The sequence below is a fragment of the Hyla sarda genome, chromosome 6 (assembly GCF_029499605.1).
Source record: "Hyla sarda isolate aHylSar1 chromosome 6, aHylSar1.hap1, whole genome shotgun sequence".
Taxonomy (NCBI): domain Eukaryota; kingdom Metazoa; phylum Chordata; class Amphibia; order Anura; family Hylidae; genus Hyla; species Hyla sarda.
The window spans coordinates 304,060,107-304,077,606 of NC_079194.1; the positions used below are offsets into that span (position 1 = coordinate 304,060,107).

Below are 17,500 nucleotides of genomic sequence, written 5' to 3' on the forward strand. Positions count from 1 at the left end.
TCGCTTACAGCAGGGTTTTATTTCTAACCAAAGTGCCTCCAGCTGTTTCAAAACTACAACTCCCAGCAAGCCCTGACAGCCAAATGCTTGTTGGAAGTAGCCATTCCGCAACTGGTCACAGGCTGATAGGGCATGCTGGGAGTTGTAGTTGTGTTTTTTGTAGGATTTACCCAATAGTTCCCTCCAAGATCCTTTGCATGAAAGGAACTTGGGTTATAAAGCCTCCAGATGTGGCAAAACTACAACTCCCAGCATGCTCGGGCAGCCTTAGGCTAAGCCCTGTAGTTTTGCAACAGCTGGAGGCACACTGGTTTACAGCACGAATGAGAAAGGAGATGACAGATGTATGGCCAAAATGTATCCAGGATGACCGAACATTACGAGCTCCGACTACGTCTCCTGCCCGATTCTACAGAAGACGACAGGCAAAGGATATGGAGACTACACTGGGGGGGGGGGGGGGCTGCTCCCCAACATAACCCTATGACAAATCCAATGCAACCTAGAGCTAAGACCAGATTGAGCTCCCAGTTGACAGGAAGTGTTGTCTGAGGACCCAGGGAAAGAATAAAGCATCATTATTATTTTTTTTATTATATATATATATATATATATATATATATATATATATATATATATATATATATATATATATATTTGTTTTTTTTATTATTATTATTTTTTATTATTTAATAAAAACAATTATATATTGTATTTTTTATTTATATAAACATACACACAATATATATATATATATATATATATATATATATATATATATATATATATATCTATCTATCTATCTATATCTCTACATATCTATATTACATATTTTTCATATAGATCTCCTTCCCTGCTATTCTGCCCCCTTCCTGACAGTGCAGAATGACACGACACATTGTAACGCAGCCGCATCTGTGAAAAGTAAATAGATGACGGCTGGTGCAGAAGCCGCCCTGCCCGGAGTAATAAACGAGATGCTGACGAGCGGAGAAAAAGAAGAAAAAAAATACATACATTCTGCTAAATGGAAGTCCTCGGAGCGCGGTGGGGAAATTACGCGTCAATAAATATGCATTTACTTTCTGGAAATAAGAACAAGCGCTCTCTGACATTAAAAGTATTCCCGCATTAATCAGTGCGTTGTTTGGCGCTTGTCACGGCGGGGAGATGGCGCTCGTACATCATAAGCCCGCAATAAATGGCGAGGAGAGGTGAGATAAGTAGCGGAGATTAATGGACGCTAATGAGATAGAAAAAAAAATAAAAGATTATTTCTCTGGGTTGCGAGAATTCGCAAAAACAAGAACATCTATTATATGAGGCTCGGAACGAACGGCGGTCACAAATCGCATTTGTTTTTAGCGGAAGAGCGGTCGTGTCTACTAAAATGTGGACCCACGGCTGTTGCAAAACTACAACTCCCAGCATTCCCAGACAGCCCACGGCTGTCTGGGCATGCTGGGAGTTGTAGTTTTGAAACAGCTGGAGGCACACTGGTTGGGAAACACTGATCTGTGTGTACAATGGCTTCTGTTGACTATGGCTGTCAGAGGGGAGAAGGTCGGGCAAGTGTCCTCCTGCAGAATACAAGTGCTAGTGTATACAGGGATGGGGAGTGCATGCTGGGAGTTTTAGTTTTGCAACAGCTGCAGGCACATAGTTTGGAGATCTAGGCCGTAAATCTGCCATGAATCCTCCCCAGTGACTAAAGCCGTTGTCTGTCAGGGCATGCTGGGAGTTGTAGTTTTGCAATAGTAGAAGGCGCCTCCGCTCGGAGACCACTGGGTTAGACATCCATTAGCTGTTTGCTGTCAGAGCATGCTGGGAGCTGTAGTTGTGCTACTAACCCCAGGGTATCCTGGGAGATATAGTTCAGCTGGAGAACCACAGCATTCTATTGTCTTCTTAAACCTTAAAGGGCTTGTCCAGACTTCTAGAAAGTAGTTCTGCAACTTTTTAATAAAGATTGTGATTCAATTTCTTGTTATTTTAAAATCTGTGATAGAGATATATATAATATTATATATACATATACATATATACACACACACATTTTAACCAGCACTGATACATTGTAGCACATCATCAAGACAGGATGTTTAGCTCACAGAGCATTGTCTAGACTGGATACAATTGTATATACTTCTCAGCTGAGAGCAGGACGAGCTATGTACAATGTATCAGTCTGGAGTCCAGGATGTTTAGCTCACAGAGCATTGTCTAGACTGGATACAATTGTATCACTTCTCAGCTGAGAGCAGGACTAGCTATGTACAATGTATCAGTCTGGAGTCCAGGATGTTTAGCTCACAGAGCATTGTTTAGACTGGATATAATTGTATATACTTCTCAGCTGAGAGCAGGACTAGCTATGTACAATGTATCAGTCTGGAGTCCAGGATGTTTAGCTCACGGAGCATTGTCTAGACTGGATACAATTGTATCACTTCTCAGCCGAGAGCAGGACTAGCTATATACAATGTATCAGTCTGGAGTCCGGGATGTTTAGCTCACAGAGCATTGTCTACGCTGGATACAATTGTATCACTTCTCAGCTGAGAGCAGGACTAGCTATGTACAATGTATCAGTCTGGAGTCCAGGATGTTTAGCTCACAGAGCATTGTTTAGACTGGATATAATTGTATATACTTCTCAGCTGAGAGCAGGACTAGCTATGTACAATGTATCAGTCTGGGGTCCAGGATGTTTAGCTCACAGAGCATTGTCTAGACTGGATACAATTGTATATACTTCTCAGCTGAGAGCAGGACGAGCTATGTACAATGTATCAGTCTGGAGTCCAGGATGTTTAGCTCACAGAGCATTGTCTACACTGGATACAATTTTATCACTTCTCAGCTGAGAGCAGGACTAGATATGTACAATGTATTTCAGGTGGATTTTGCCAAAAGAATGACCAAGATTATTCATTCAGAAACGAAACGTCCAACCACTGAAACTTCGTACTGTGCAGCGGAATCCATCGCCAGTAACAGGATTCTGCTGCACCGGAATTCCCAAGTAAAATTCCATAGTGTGAACCTGGTCTAAGTGGATGCAAACATTCTTGATTACATCTGACAGCAAAAAAAGCTGAATAATAATAAATAATAATAAATAATAATAATAAACTGATAGAATTAAGTTAGAAAACCGCGCTCACTTACTAATCAATCGTTCCGATCTCTCATCCATCTATGTAATGGCGAATTATTACGGGACAATCGCACAGATGGAGTCAGAGCTCCTCAGGTCGGGCCGGAGTTATCTGAGGTCCGTGTTCACACATTTATTATCCGCCCTGATCGCCACCATTTATCCGCGAGCGGCGTCTCATTCTGCGCTCCACACAACAATGACTTGACAAATGTCAGTACAGCGATGGTGGCGCGCGGCCCGGCTCCCCAGTCACTCCTTTACAAGCTACATGTTTGTCTGTCATTTGCATAGATTAGAAGGAATGAATATTCAGATTTTCTACAGAGCAAAACGCTGCGCCAGGAAAACCCTCACGGATTCATTACGGCTGCAACCGGTAAAGTACTGCGAGTCTCCAATATCACTGTGAGGGCGCCGATCGACAGCGCAACAAGCTTACGGATATTACACGATAAGTGCGCTGCAGAAGGTCTCCATGTGATCCAGAAAAAGTCTAAATAATAAAAGTAAATAAATAAATAAATAAATGAATGAATAAATGAAACAATTATAATCGTCGTCTCTCGTCAGGTTACAGCCCTATTTATCTACCTGGGCGATACCTTTTATCGGGTACCAGTCCTGCAGCAATTATTACGGCAAATCATTGAGGAACGAGCGAGAGTCGGAAATAATTCATTAACACAACATAAAGGTGACAAAGGGAAAATCCAATAATGTCAGGAATGAAGTTACCTGCAACACAAAAAAGTGAAAGCAGCAACTATGTGACCGATACTGTATTATACCCCAGAGCTGCACTCACTATTCTGCTGGTGAGGTCACTGTGTACATACATTACATTACTTATCCTGTACTGATCCTGAGTTATATCCTGTATTATACTCCAGAGCTGTACTCACTATTCTGCTGGTGAGGTCACTGTGTACATACATTACATTACTTATCCTGTACTGATCCTGAGTTATATCCTGTATTATACTCCAGAGCTGTACTCACTATTCTGCTGGTGAGGTCACTGTGTACATACATTACATTACTTATCCTGTACTGATCCTGAGTTACATCCTGTATTATACCCCAGAGCTGTACTCAATATTCTGCTGGTGAGGTCACTGTGTACATACATTACATTACTTATCCTGTACTGATCCTGAGTTATATCCTGTATTATACTCCAGAGTTGTACTCACTATTCTGCTGGTGAGGTCACTGTGTACATACATTACATTACTTATCCTGTACTGATCCTGAGTTATATCCTGTATTATACTCCAGAGCTGTACTCACTATTCTGCTGGTGAGATCACTGTGTACATACATTACATTACTTATCCTGTACTGATCCTGAGTTATATCCTGTATTATACTCCAGAGCTGTACTCACTATTCTGCTGGTGAGGTCACTGTGTACATACATTACATTACTTATCCTGTACTGATCCTGAGTTATATCCTGTATTATACTGCAGAGCTGTACTCACTATTCTGCTGGTGAGATCACTGTGTACATACATTACATTACTTATCCTGTACTGATCCTGAGTTTTCTCACTATATAGAATCTCTCTTCTTTCTGTCCTTCACAATCCATTTGGTTCCAGTTCTGCTTAAACAATTACTTGTCTTGTTACAATGTATCAGATCGGATACAGCCCAGAACCTAGGACAGATCCATAAGGATGCGTTCACACGGCCGTCTGTCCCCGGTTTTTATCCCCATTTTGGTTCCGTTCTTGCGAGCTGTAAGCGGATTAAAAACAGTAAAAAAAAAATCCTATTCATGTCAATGGGATTTATTTTTTATTTTTTTACAATCTTGTAACAGCCATTTGTACCATCTGCATTAATTTCCGTTTTTTTGCCGGCAGAAAAAAACGACACATACAGTAATTTTCTCTTCCGTCTAAAAAACGGATACAGTAAATTTACATTGAAGTCTATGAGCCTTTAAGGTCATCCGTTTTTTCGATCCATTGTTACTTCTGAGCATGCTCAGAACAAAAAAAATTGTAACATCCATTTGCATCCGTTATGGTCCGTTTTTTTCTAAAGTCAGTTTTTATTTTTGATGGGAGAAGAACAGGACGGATCTAGACGGGCGTGTGAACGCAGCCTAATTCTGCTTTCTAATATACACTGTAGCAAACCCCCAGCTGTGAGAGGAATAAAGCCAAGAAGGGTCTTTATTGAAAATGATGAACTGAAAGTTTATTAGAAAGATTCAGAGTTTATATAAATTTATTTATTTATTTTACAAGGAGCGGAATTAAAAGGGAAGTTGTTCGGAGAATGTGTAACCTTCCAGATCCTGTCAGGACACGCGGACCTGCCGGGGAGCGTCCGGATGTATCTGCCCGCAGGCCTGAGTGACGGGAGAGGAGGGGATCAGGCAAGCAGAGGAGTCGTCAGGAGACAATACATACAATGAAAGTTTCCATTCACTGACAGCAAGCAGAGGAACTGACGCAAACACTACATTGGAAGGCTGCAAAATGGAATCCGTGATACAAACGTATCATACAGTGTTCACCGATCCAACTGCTGCTAAACTACAACCACAACCGATACATTTCGCCTGCACTGATACATTGTAACAAACAAATCCAGAAAGGGAAGAGATTTTAAAGGGGTACTCTGGTGGGGGGGGGGGGGGGGATTCTAAACAACAGGTGCCAGAACATTAAACAGATTTGTAAAATACTTCTATTAAAAAAAAAAAAAAAAAAAAAAAAAAATCTTAATCCTTCCACTACTTAGCTGCTGTATACTACAGGGGAAGTTGAGTAGTTCTTTCCAGTCTGACCACAGTGCTCTCTGCTGACACCTCTGTCCAGGTCAGGAACTGACTGGATCAGGTGAGGTTTGCTATGGGGGTTTGCTCCTACTCTGGACAGTTCCCGACACGGACAGAGGTGTCAGCAGAGAGCACTGTGATCAGACTGGAAAGAACTACACAACTGATAAGTACTGGAAGGATTAAGGATTAAGAATTTTTTTAAATAGAATTAATTTACAAATCTGTATAAACTTTTTTGGCACCAGTTGAGTTAAATTTTAAAATAAAATAAATAAAATATTTTTCCACCGGAGTACCCCTTAAGAGAGACACTGCGAATTTAAAGCGGTACTCCCCTGAAATATTATATATATATATATAAGTTTTCCAGGGGAGTAGCCCTTTAAATTAGGACTGTCTTGAAATAAATTTAAATATTTTTAATCAACTGGTGCCAAAAAGTAAAACGGATTTGTAAATTACTTCTATGAAAAAAAAAAATCTCAATCCTTACTAAATTTATCAACTGTTATATGCTCTACAGGAAGTTCTTTTCTTTTGGAATTTCCTTTGTCTGACCACAGTGCTCTCTGCTGACACCTCTGTCCATTTTAGGAACTGTCCAGAGTAGGAGCAAATCCCCATAAAAAACCTCTCCTGTGCCGGACAGTTCCTAAAATGGACAGAGGTGTCAGCAGAGAGCATTGTGGTGAAACTGAATGGAAATTCAAAAAGAACTTCCTGTGGCACATACAGCAGCTGATAAGTACTGGAAGGATTATTTTTTTTTTTTACATTTTTAATAGAAGTCATTTACAAATCTGTTTAACTTTCTGGCACCACTTGATTAATAAATAAAAATTATATATTTTAATAATAATATTATTTTATTAATAATAAAATAATAAAATAAATAAAATAAATAAAATAATAATAATTAAAATAATAATAAATAAAATAATAATAATAAATAAAATAATAATAATAATAAATAAATAAAATAATAATAATAATAAATAAAATAAAAATAATAATAAATAAAATAAATATATATATAATTTTATATCTATATATACATACACATACATACACACACCAGGGGAGTACCCCTTTAAAGTTATCCCCAATCAATAACATCGGGTATTTGCCTTCAAAGTGTGGACCTCTAGATGTTGCCAAACTACAACTCCCAGCATGCCCTGACAGCCGTTGGCTGTCCGGGCATGCTGGGAGTTGTAGTTTGGCAACATCTAGAGGTCCACACTTCGAAGGCCACTGAGATAGGAGCTAAATAAGTTAGTTATTCAGCGGGGGGGGGGGGGGGGGTTCCCTATAGGGGATACGGATTAAAGAAAACCCCTTTAGAATATCAAAAGGGGGAGGGTTGTCTTTTACGCATTTGTTCTCTCATAGAATATCTATTCTATACTAAACAATCTTAAGTATGTAAATATTTACTAAAAAAAACTGGAAAAAAAAAAGATTCTACAAAAATATTTAAATAACAGATCATAAACCGATTGCCAAATGTTTAGCTCAGAGATGATTGTGCGGACACAATGTAACAAACCCTCAGCTGCTAAACTACAAGTGGGGAAACGCAATAACCGTCTATAATGTCGCCCCCTATTTTTCTCCTGAACAACCACCACATGTGCCCTTTTTCTATAATTCGGGGGTCCGCCCTAACAAATTAGTCCACCCCCACCCTAGTGACAGTGAAGCGGCGGCAGTTTCCGTGGTAACAATAGGTATTCCTCAAAATCCCCCGGCTCCAAATAAACCAGACATCACGAAATCTTCATCCGCTAATAGGAGCCCGGAGCTCGGGCCGATCCACCAGCTGAGAAAATATCATCAAGTCCTGCGACGATCCCCTCAAATATTTACTCATCCTCCTAGACGCCAAATTACCCGCTCGCCGAAAATAAGACGAGGCATAGAGATGCGCCCGGACACCATGATGGGGGAGGGAGGGGGCACTTAGGGGTTATCCAGGAAAAAAAAAATGTTTTTTATATATCAACTGGCTCCAGAAAGTTAAACAGATTTGTAAATAACTGCTATTAAAAAAATCTTAATCCTTTCAGTACTTATGAGCTGCTGAAGTTGAGTTGTTCTTTTCTGTCTAAGTGCTCTCTGGTGACACCTGTCTCGGGAGCTGTCCAGCGTAGAAGCAAATCCCCATAGCAAACCTCTTCTACTCTGTGCAGTTCCCCGAGACAGACAGAGGTGACAGCAGAGAGCACTGTATGACAGACAGAAAAGAACAACTCAACTTCAGCAGCTGATAATTATTGGAAGGATTAAGATTTTGTTTTTATAGAAAGTAATTTACAAGTCTGTTTAACTTTCTGGAGCCAGTTGATATATAAAAAAAAATAAAAGGTTTCCTGGAATACCCCTTTAATGCCTACCGGACAAGCGAAGTAGTACTGTGCACAACTGTGCTAGACATCATACAGAGGAACGTGCCTGGAATCCTCACACTGATACATTGTAACAGAACGAGGAAATGAAAGATTCTAACAAGTTCTCCCCAATCCTTCCAAATATCAAAAATGGTAGATTAAGTGTAGTCTAAATAAACGGACCCCCCCCTACTGTTGATGGGGAAACTGATTTGAGAGGATTGACTGGACTGGATACAATGTAACGGTGGAAACATTTTTTTTTTCTTTATATCAACTGGTGCCAGAAAGTTAAACAGATTTGTAAATTACTTCTATTAAAAAATCTTAATCCTTCCAGTACTTATTAGCAGCTGAATACTACAGAGGAAATTCTTTCCTTTTTGGAATACAGAGCTCTCTGCTGACATCACAAGCACAGAGCTCGTGTAGTGTGAACATAACCTAAAGGGGGCGGCTTCAGGCGACCAATGGTAAGTGACAAAGTCATGTGACTCCACAGCCCCTCCCCTATGATAGATGACATCTCTGTACATTTTAGGAACTGTCCAGAGCAGCATATGTTTTCTATGGGGAATTTCTCCTACTCTGGACAGTTCCTAAAATGGACAGAGGTGTCAGCAGAGAGCACTGTGCTCATGTTGTCAGCAGAGAGCTCTGTGTTCCAAAATGAAAAAGAATTTCCTCTGTAGTATTCAGCAGCTAATAAGTACTGGAAGGATAAAGATTTTTTAATAGAAGTAATTTACAAAATCAGTTTAACTTTCTGGCACCAGTTGATTTAAAAACAAAAAGATAAAAAAAACATTTTCCACCAGAGTACCCCTTTAATATCCCCTGTGTTTAGCTCAGGGATGATTTTTGACTGGACTGGATACAACAGAACAAACCCTCAGCTGTGAGAGAAAAAAAAAAAAACGGTGGGGGTGTTTAATGTCTACTGCGCAGGGAAGTACTGTAGTACTGCGCAGGGAAGTAGTACTGCGCAGGGAAGTAGTACTGCGCAGGGAAGTAGTACTGTGCATCATCCAGTTATACAGGGGAAAGTGTCTGGAATCCTTAGATTGATACAATGTATCAGTGCAGGAGAAATGTAACAAACACTCAAATCATCCAGGGCAGTGGTCTCCAAAGTGTGCGCCTCCAGATGTTGGGCATGCTGGGAGTCCACAGTTTGGAGACCACTAAAAGGGGCTAATTAGTGCCCCCCCCATAAAAGATACTGATTGGAGTTGAGAGTACCCCTTTATACTACCACTGTAAATAATTGTTCTCTTAAGACGTTTAGCTCAGAGGATTGTGTGGACCGGACACAATGTAACAAACCCTCAGCTGTGAGAATACAATATAATATAACTCGCAGCGCTATGAAAAGCGTAAACAAATAAGTCAATAAAATGTGTCGCCATTTTTCACCTCAACAACAAGATGACCCACAGGTGGCGCCAACCACCCCCTGCTCATACGCCGTGGTGCTTTCTGCCCTACGCGCAATTCCTTCAGAAGGGGCGTGGTTACAAATATGGGTAAACGGCAACCGGTCATTACTCCAGCCTAAAAATGGCGCATTCAGCCGGATGGACCGCCCACCAGACCTAATCTAGGCATGGTCACATGACCTATTACAAGTTGGTAACGCAAGCTGCGCTGTTACTCGACGCCCAAATGTCAGGAACGGATGAAAAAAAACTTTGGCGTTAATATTTAAAATTACGATTTTATTAAGATTTTTCTTTTTTTTATTATATATAAATTTACAAATAAAAAAAACTGCAGCAAAAATCGTGTTGTGTGAACATAACCTAAAGGGGGCGGCTTCAGGCGACCAATGGTAAGTGAGAAAGTCATGTGACTCCACAGCCCCTCCCCCTATGATAGATGGGATCACATGACCCTTGTGGTGACCGGTATACGGTGTCCGGTACTATATACAGAGGCGGCACTATAATAACTGGTTATAATAAGCTAATCTCTATATTAGACACCAGATCATCACATGGACACGGGATACAGTACAGGTCTAATACAGAGGCAAAGTCCACCATAATGCACAGTACAGATCTAATACAGAGGCAACGTCCACCATAATACACAGTACATGTCTAATACAGAGGCAACATCCACCATAATCCACAGTACAGGTCTAATACAGAGGCAACATCCACCATAATCCACAGTACAGGTCTAATACAGAGGCAACATCCACCATAATACACAGTACAGGTCTAATACAGAGGCAACGTCCACCATAATACACAGTACAGGTCTAATACAGAGGCAACGTCCACCATAATCCACAGTACAGGTCTAATACAGAGGCAACGTCCACCATAATACACAGTACAGGTCTAATACAGAGGCAACATCCACCATAATCCACAGTACAGGTCTAATACAGAGGCAACGTCCACCATAATCCACAGTACAGGTCTAATACAGAGGCAACGTCCACCATAATCCACAGTACAGGTCTAATACAGAGGCAACCTCCACCATAATACACAGTACAGGTCTAATACAGAGGCAACGTCCACCATAATACACAGTACATGTCTAATACAGAGGCAACGTCCACCATAATACACAGTACATGTCTAATACAGAGGCAACGTCCACCATAATACACAGTACAGGTCTAATACAGAGGCAACGTCCACCATAATACACAGTACAGGTCTAATACAGAGGCAACGTCCACCATAATACACAGTACAGGTCTAATACAGAGGCAACGTCCACCATAATACACAGTACAGGTCTAATACAGAGGCAACATCCACCATAATCCACAGTACAGGTCTAATACAGAGGCAACATCCACCATAATCCACAGTACAGGTCTAATACAGAGGCAACCTCCACCATAATACACAGTACAGGTCTAATACAGAGGCAACGTCCACCATAATACACAGTACAGGTCTAATACAGAGGCAACGTCCACCATAATACACAGTACATGTCTAATACAGAGGCAACGTCCACCATAATACACAGTACAGGTCTAATACAGAGGCAACGTCCACCATAATCCACAGTACAGGTCTAATACAGAGGCAACATCCACCATCATCCACAGTACAGGTCTAATACAGAGGCAACGTCCACCATAATACACAGTACAGGTCTAATACAGAGGCAACGTCCACCATAATCCACAGTACAGGTCTAATACAGAGGCAACATCCACCATAATCCACAGTACAGGTCTAATACAGAGGCAACGTCCACCATAATACACAGTACATGTCTAATACAGAGGCAACGTCCACCATAATACACAGTACATGTCTAATACAGAGGCAACATCCACCATAATACACAGTACAGGTCTAATACAGAGGCAACGTCCACCATAATCCACAGTACAGGTCTAATACAGAGGCAACATCCACCATAATCCACAGTACAGGTCTAATACAGAGGCAACGTCCACCATAATACACAGTACAGGTCTAATACAGAGGCAACGTCCACCATAATACACAGTACAGGTCTAATACAGAGGCAACGTCCACCATAATACACAGTACATGTCTAATACAGAGGCAACATCCACCATAATACACAGTACAGGTCTAATACAGAGGCAACGTCCACCATAATACACAGTACAGGTCTAATACAGAGGCAACGTCCACCATAATACACAGTACAGGTCTAATACAGAGGCAACGTCCACCATAATACACAGTACAGGTCTAATACAGAGGCAACGTCCACCATAATACACAGTACAGGTCTAATACAGAGGCAACGTCCACCATAATCCACAGTACAGGTCTAATACAGAGGCAACATCCACCATAATACACAGTACAGGTCTAATACAGAGGCAACATCCACCATAATACACAGTACAGGTCTAATACAGAGGCAACGTCCACCATAATCCACAGTACAGGTCTAATACAGAGGCAACGTCCACCATAATCCACAGTACAGGTCTAATACAGAGGCAACGTCCACCATAATACACAGTACAGGTCTAATACAGAGGCAACATCCACCATAATACACAGTACAGGTCTAATACAGAGGCAACCTCCACCATAATACACAGTACAGGTCTAATACAGAGGCAACGTCCACCATAATACACAGTACAGGTCTAATACAGAGGCAACGTCCACCATAATACACAGTACAGGTCTAATACAGAGGCAACGTCCACCATAATACACAGTACAGGTCTAATACAGAGGCAACGTCCACCATAATACACAGTACATGTCTAATACAGAGGAGATGACTATATACTCTCTGCTCTCACCGTAATAAAAGATCACCACATTATACAGAGGAGGCAGTGTAATACAGAGGTCATAGCATAATACAGAGGGAGGCAGTGAAATACAGAGGGAGGCAGTGTAATAGAGAGGTCATAGCATAATACAGAGGTGGAGCTGTTCACTGCTGAGAGAGCTCAAGCACATTATAAAGTAACAAGCCTCAGTGTAATATCCAGGAATACAAATCCAGTGGCTGCGGTGTAATACAGAGGTATGGTACATGTGGTATATGTCATGGAGGAAGTAGGCGATTATATATACAGGTAATATACAATCCCCTTAGTACCTTGGACGTGGTGTTCGATGTGTTATATACAGGTATATGATGATATATAAAAGGCAGGTGATGTGTTATATACAGGTATAAGATGTGTTATATACAGGTATATGATGATATATAAAAGGCAGGTGATGTGTTATATACAGGTATATGATGTGTTATATACAGGTATATGAGGATATATAAAGGCAGGTGATGTGTTATATACAGGTATATATATGAAGATATATAAAGGTATGTGATGTGTTATATACAAGTAGGATACTGACTGGTCCCTTTACAGAGGTTGTGCTGATTGATGTAAGGATAGACCTGTGTATTCTACAGATGAAGTTATATACAAGTACATCATGTTATATACAAGAAAGGGATATTTACAGGCAGGAGGTGTTATACACAGGCAGGTACACAGCATTATATACATGTACATAGTGATCAGTAGGTGTAGTACAGGTAAGGTGTATATACTGGCATATGGTAGCAAATACAGGTAGGAGATGTTATACACAGGTAAGTGGGGGTAATATACCGGTAGGTGGTGGTACATACAGGTAGGTGATGTTATATACAGGTAGGTGGAGAGACTATACAGGTGTAAATACTGGTAGGAGATGTAATATACAGGGACAATAAGTTACATAGAGGTAGATGATGTAATATACAGGTAGTGGTGGTATATCCAGAGACATGGCATTATACACAGGTAGGGGATGGTATATACAGGTAGGTGGCGGTATATACAGGTAGAGGATGTTATATACAGGTGGGTGGTGCTATATACAGGTCAGATACGTTATATACAGGTAGGTGGAGGTATATACCGGTACAAGGTAATATATACAGGTAGGCGGCAGTATATCCAGGTACATGGTATAATATACAGGTAGGAGATGTTCTATACAGGTGGGTGGTGCTACATACAGGTAGGTGGCGGTATACACAGGTACATGGTGTAATATACAGGTAGGTGGCGGTATACACAGGTACATGTGCAATATACAGGTAGGTGGCGGTATACACAGGTACATGTGCAATATACAGGTAGGTGGCAGTATACACAGGTACATGTGCAATATACAGGTAGGTGGCAGTATACACAGGTACATGTGCAATATACAGGTAGGTGGCAGTATACACAGGTACATGTGCAATATACAGGTAGGTGGCGGTATACACAGGTACATGTGCAATATACAGGTAGGTGGCGGTATACACAGGTACATGTGCAATATACAGGTAGGTGGCGGTATACACAGGTACATGTGCAATATACAGGTAGGTGGCGGTATACACAGGTACATGTGCAATATACAGGTAGGTGGCGGTATACACAGGTACATGTGCAATATACAGGTAGGTGGCGGTATACACAGGTACATGTGCAATATACAGGTAGGTGGCGGTATACACAGGTACATGTGCAATATACAGGTAGGTGGCGGTATACACAGGTACATGTGCAATATACAGGTAGGTGGCGGTATACACAGGTACATGTGCAATATACAGGTAGGTGGCGGTATACACAGGTACATGTGTAATATACAGGTAGGTGGCGGTATACACAGGTACATGTGTAATATACAGGTAGGTGGCGGTATATACAGGTACATGTGCAATATACAGGTAGGAGGCGGTATACACAGGTACATGTGCAATATACAGGTAGGAGGTGCTATATACAGGTATGTGGCGCTATATACAGGTACATTGTGTAATACACAGGTAGGAGGCAGTATACAAAGGTAGGAGGCGCTATACACAGGTAGGTGGAGGTATACACAGGTACATGTGTAATATACAGGTAGGAGACGCTACAGGTAGGTGGCGGTATACACAGGTACATGTGTAATATACAGGTAGGTGGCAGTATACACAGGTACATGTGTAATATACAGGTAGGAGACGCTATATACAGGTAGGTGGCGGTATACACAGGTACATGTGTAATATACAGGTAGGTGGCGGTATATACAGGTACATGTGTAATATACAGGTAGGTGGCAGTATATACAGGTACATGTGTAATATACAGGTAGGTGGCAGTATATACAGGTACATGTGTAATATACAGGTAGGTGGCGGTATATACAGGTACATGTGTAATATACAGGTAGGTGTCGGTATACACAGGTACATGTGCAATATACAGGTAGGTGTCGGTATACACAGGTACATGTGCAATATACAGGTAGGAGGTGCTATATAGAGGTACATTCTGTAATATACAGGTTGGAGGCGCTATACACAGGTAGGTGGAGGTATATACAGGTAGGTGGAGGTATATACAGGTGCACGGCATTCTACCCATGTGTAATATACAGGTAGGTGGCAGTATACACAGGTAGGAGGCGGTACATACAGGTAGGTGGAGGTATATACAGGTACATTGTGTAATACACAGGTAGGTGGCAGTATACACAGGTAGGTGGAGGTATATACAGGTAGGTGGCGGTATACACAGGTAGGTGGAGTTATATACAGGTGCACAGCGTTCTACCCAGGTGTGTACCTTGTATGTGCTGGTTGATGACGCTCTCCAGCCGCTCCAGTCTCTCGATGATCCGCAGGGTGTCCCCGGCTTTGTCCTCGGGGGGCTCCATCTTGGGTCTCTCGGGGGGCTCCTGGACCCGCACGTAGAGGCCGGCCATGTAGTTGGTGACCCAGCCCACATAGAGCAGGCACAGCACGTTACTCATGCCGCTCAGGATCACACAGGTGGACACGAGCGGTTTGGTTTTCCTGGTGCACAGCATCCTCGGCTGCCTCCTCCATAGAGCGGCCTCAGGGTAACGCGGCTCCCGGGAGCTCCAGCCTCTCTCCTCCGCCGATACCGCCGCTTCTCATCGCACTGAGCGGCCACAGCCTCCGGGAGAGGGGTCCGGCCACAGCGGTCACCATGTGACAGGCCGCGCAGCCAATCAGCGACCGGGTCCCCGGACACCTGGCCAATCACCGCGCGAAAGGGGCGGGGCTTCTCCTGAGGTAAAACCTGCTCCTGTCTCCGCACATTCCTGCGCTCAAGGCTGCGCGTAACTACGGAGGAAAATACATATATACTGTATACTGTGTATATACTGTGCTATACCATATATATACTGTGCTGTACTATATATATACTGTTATATCATCATATACTGCGCGTAACTACGGAGGAAAATACATATACGGTATACTGTTATATATATATACTGTATACTGTGTATATACTGTGCTATACCATATATATACTGTGCTGTACTATATATATACTGTTATATCATCATATACTGCGCGTAACTACGGAGGAAAATACATATACGGTATACTGTTATATATACTGCATACTGTGTATATACTGTGCTATACCATATATATACTGTGCTGTACTATATATATACTGTTATATCATCATATACTGCGCGTAACTACGGAGGAAAATACATATACGGTATACTGTTATATATATACTGTATACTGTGTATATACTGTGCTATACCATATATATACTGTGCTGTACTATATATATACTGTTATATCATCATATACTGCGCGTAACTACGGAGGAAAATACATATACGGTATACTGTTATATATATACTGTATACTGTGTATATACTGTGCTATACCATATATATACTGTGCTGTACTATATATATACTGTTATATCATCATATACTGCGCGTAACTACGGAGGAAAATACATATACGGTATACTGTTATATATACTGCATACTGTGTATATACTGTGCTATACCATATATATACTGTGCTGTACTATATATATACCGCCACCTACCTGTATATAGCATCTCCTACCTGTATATTGCACATGTACCTGTGTATACCGCCACCTACCTGTATATTACACCATGTACCTGTGTATACCGCCACCTACCTGTATGTAGCACCACCCACCTGTATAGAACATCTCCTATATCATCATATACTGCGCGTAACTACGGAGGAAAATATATATGGTATACTGTTATATATATATACTGTATACTGTGTATATACTGTGCTATACCATATATACTGTTATATCATCATATACTGCGCGTAACTACGGAGGAAAATATATATACGGTATACTGTTATATATATACTGTATACTGTGTATATACTGTGCTATACCATATATATATATACTGTATACTGTGTATATACTGTGCTATACCATATATATACACTGTGCTGTACTATATATATACTGTTATATCATCATATACTGCGCGTAACTACGGAGGAAAATACATATACGGTATACTGTTATATATACTGTTATATATACTGTTATATATACTGTGTGTATACTGTGCTATACCATATATATACTGTGCTGTACTATATATACTGTTATATCATCATATACTGCGCGTAACTACGGAGGAAAATATATATACGGTATACTGTTATATATATACTGTGTATATACTGTGTACTGTGTATATACTGTGCTATACCATATATATATATATATATATATATATATACTGTGTATATACTGTGCTATACCATATATATACTGTGCTGTACTATATATATACTGTTATATCATCATATACTGCGCGTAACTACGGAGGAAAATACATA

The 17,500-nt window shown here is 40.9% G+C and overlaps 1 protein-coding gene across 2 annotated transcripts in view; it reads right to left on the bottom strand.

The window, feature by feature from the left end:
* Window positions 1-15,806, bottom strand: part of GALNT18 (polypeptide N-acetylgalactosaminyltransferase 18) — a 183,993-nt gene extending 168,187 nt beyond the window's left edge. The window contains exon 1 of one of the 2 annotated variants that reach the window (XM_056527964.1): window positions 15,438-15,806. In XM_056527964.1, coding sequence (XP_056383939.1) covers window positions 15,438-15,681 — 244 coding nt within the window. In that variant the 5' untranslated portion in view covers window positions 15,682-15,806. Of the gene's footprint in view, window positions 1-3,171; window positions 3,351-15,437 lie in introns of those variants that run through there. The other variant, XM_056527965.1, reaches the window with a different exon arrangement.
* Between the last annotated feature and the right edge of the window lie 1,694 nt (window positions 15,807-17,500).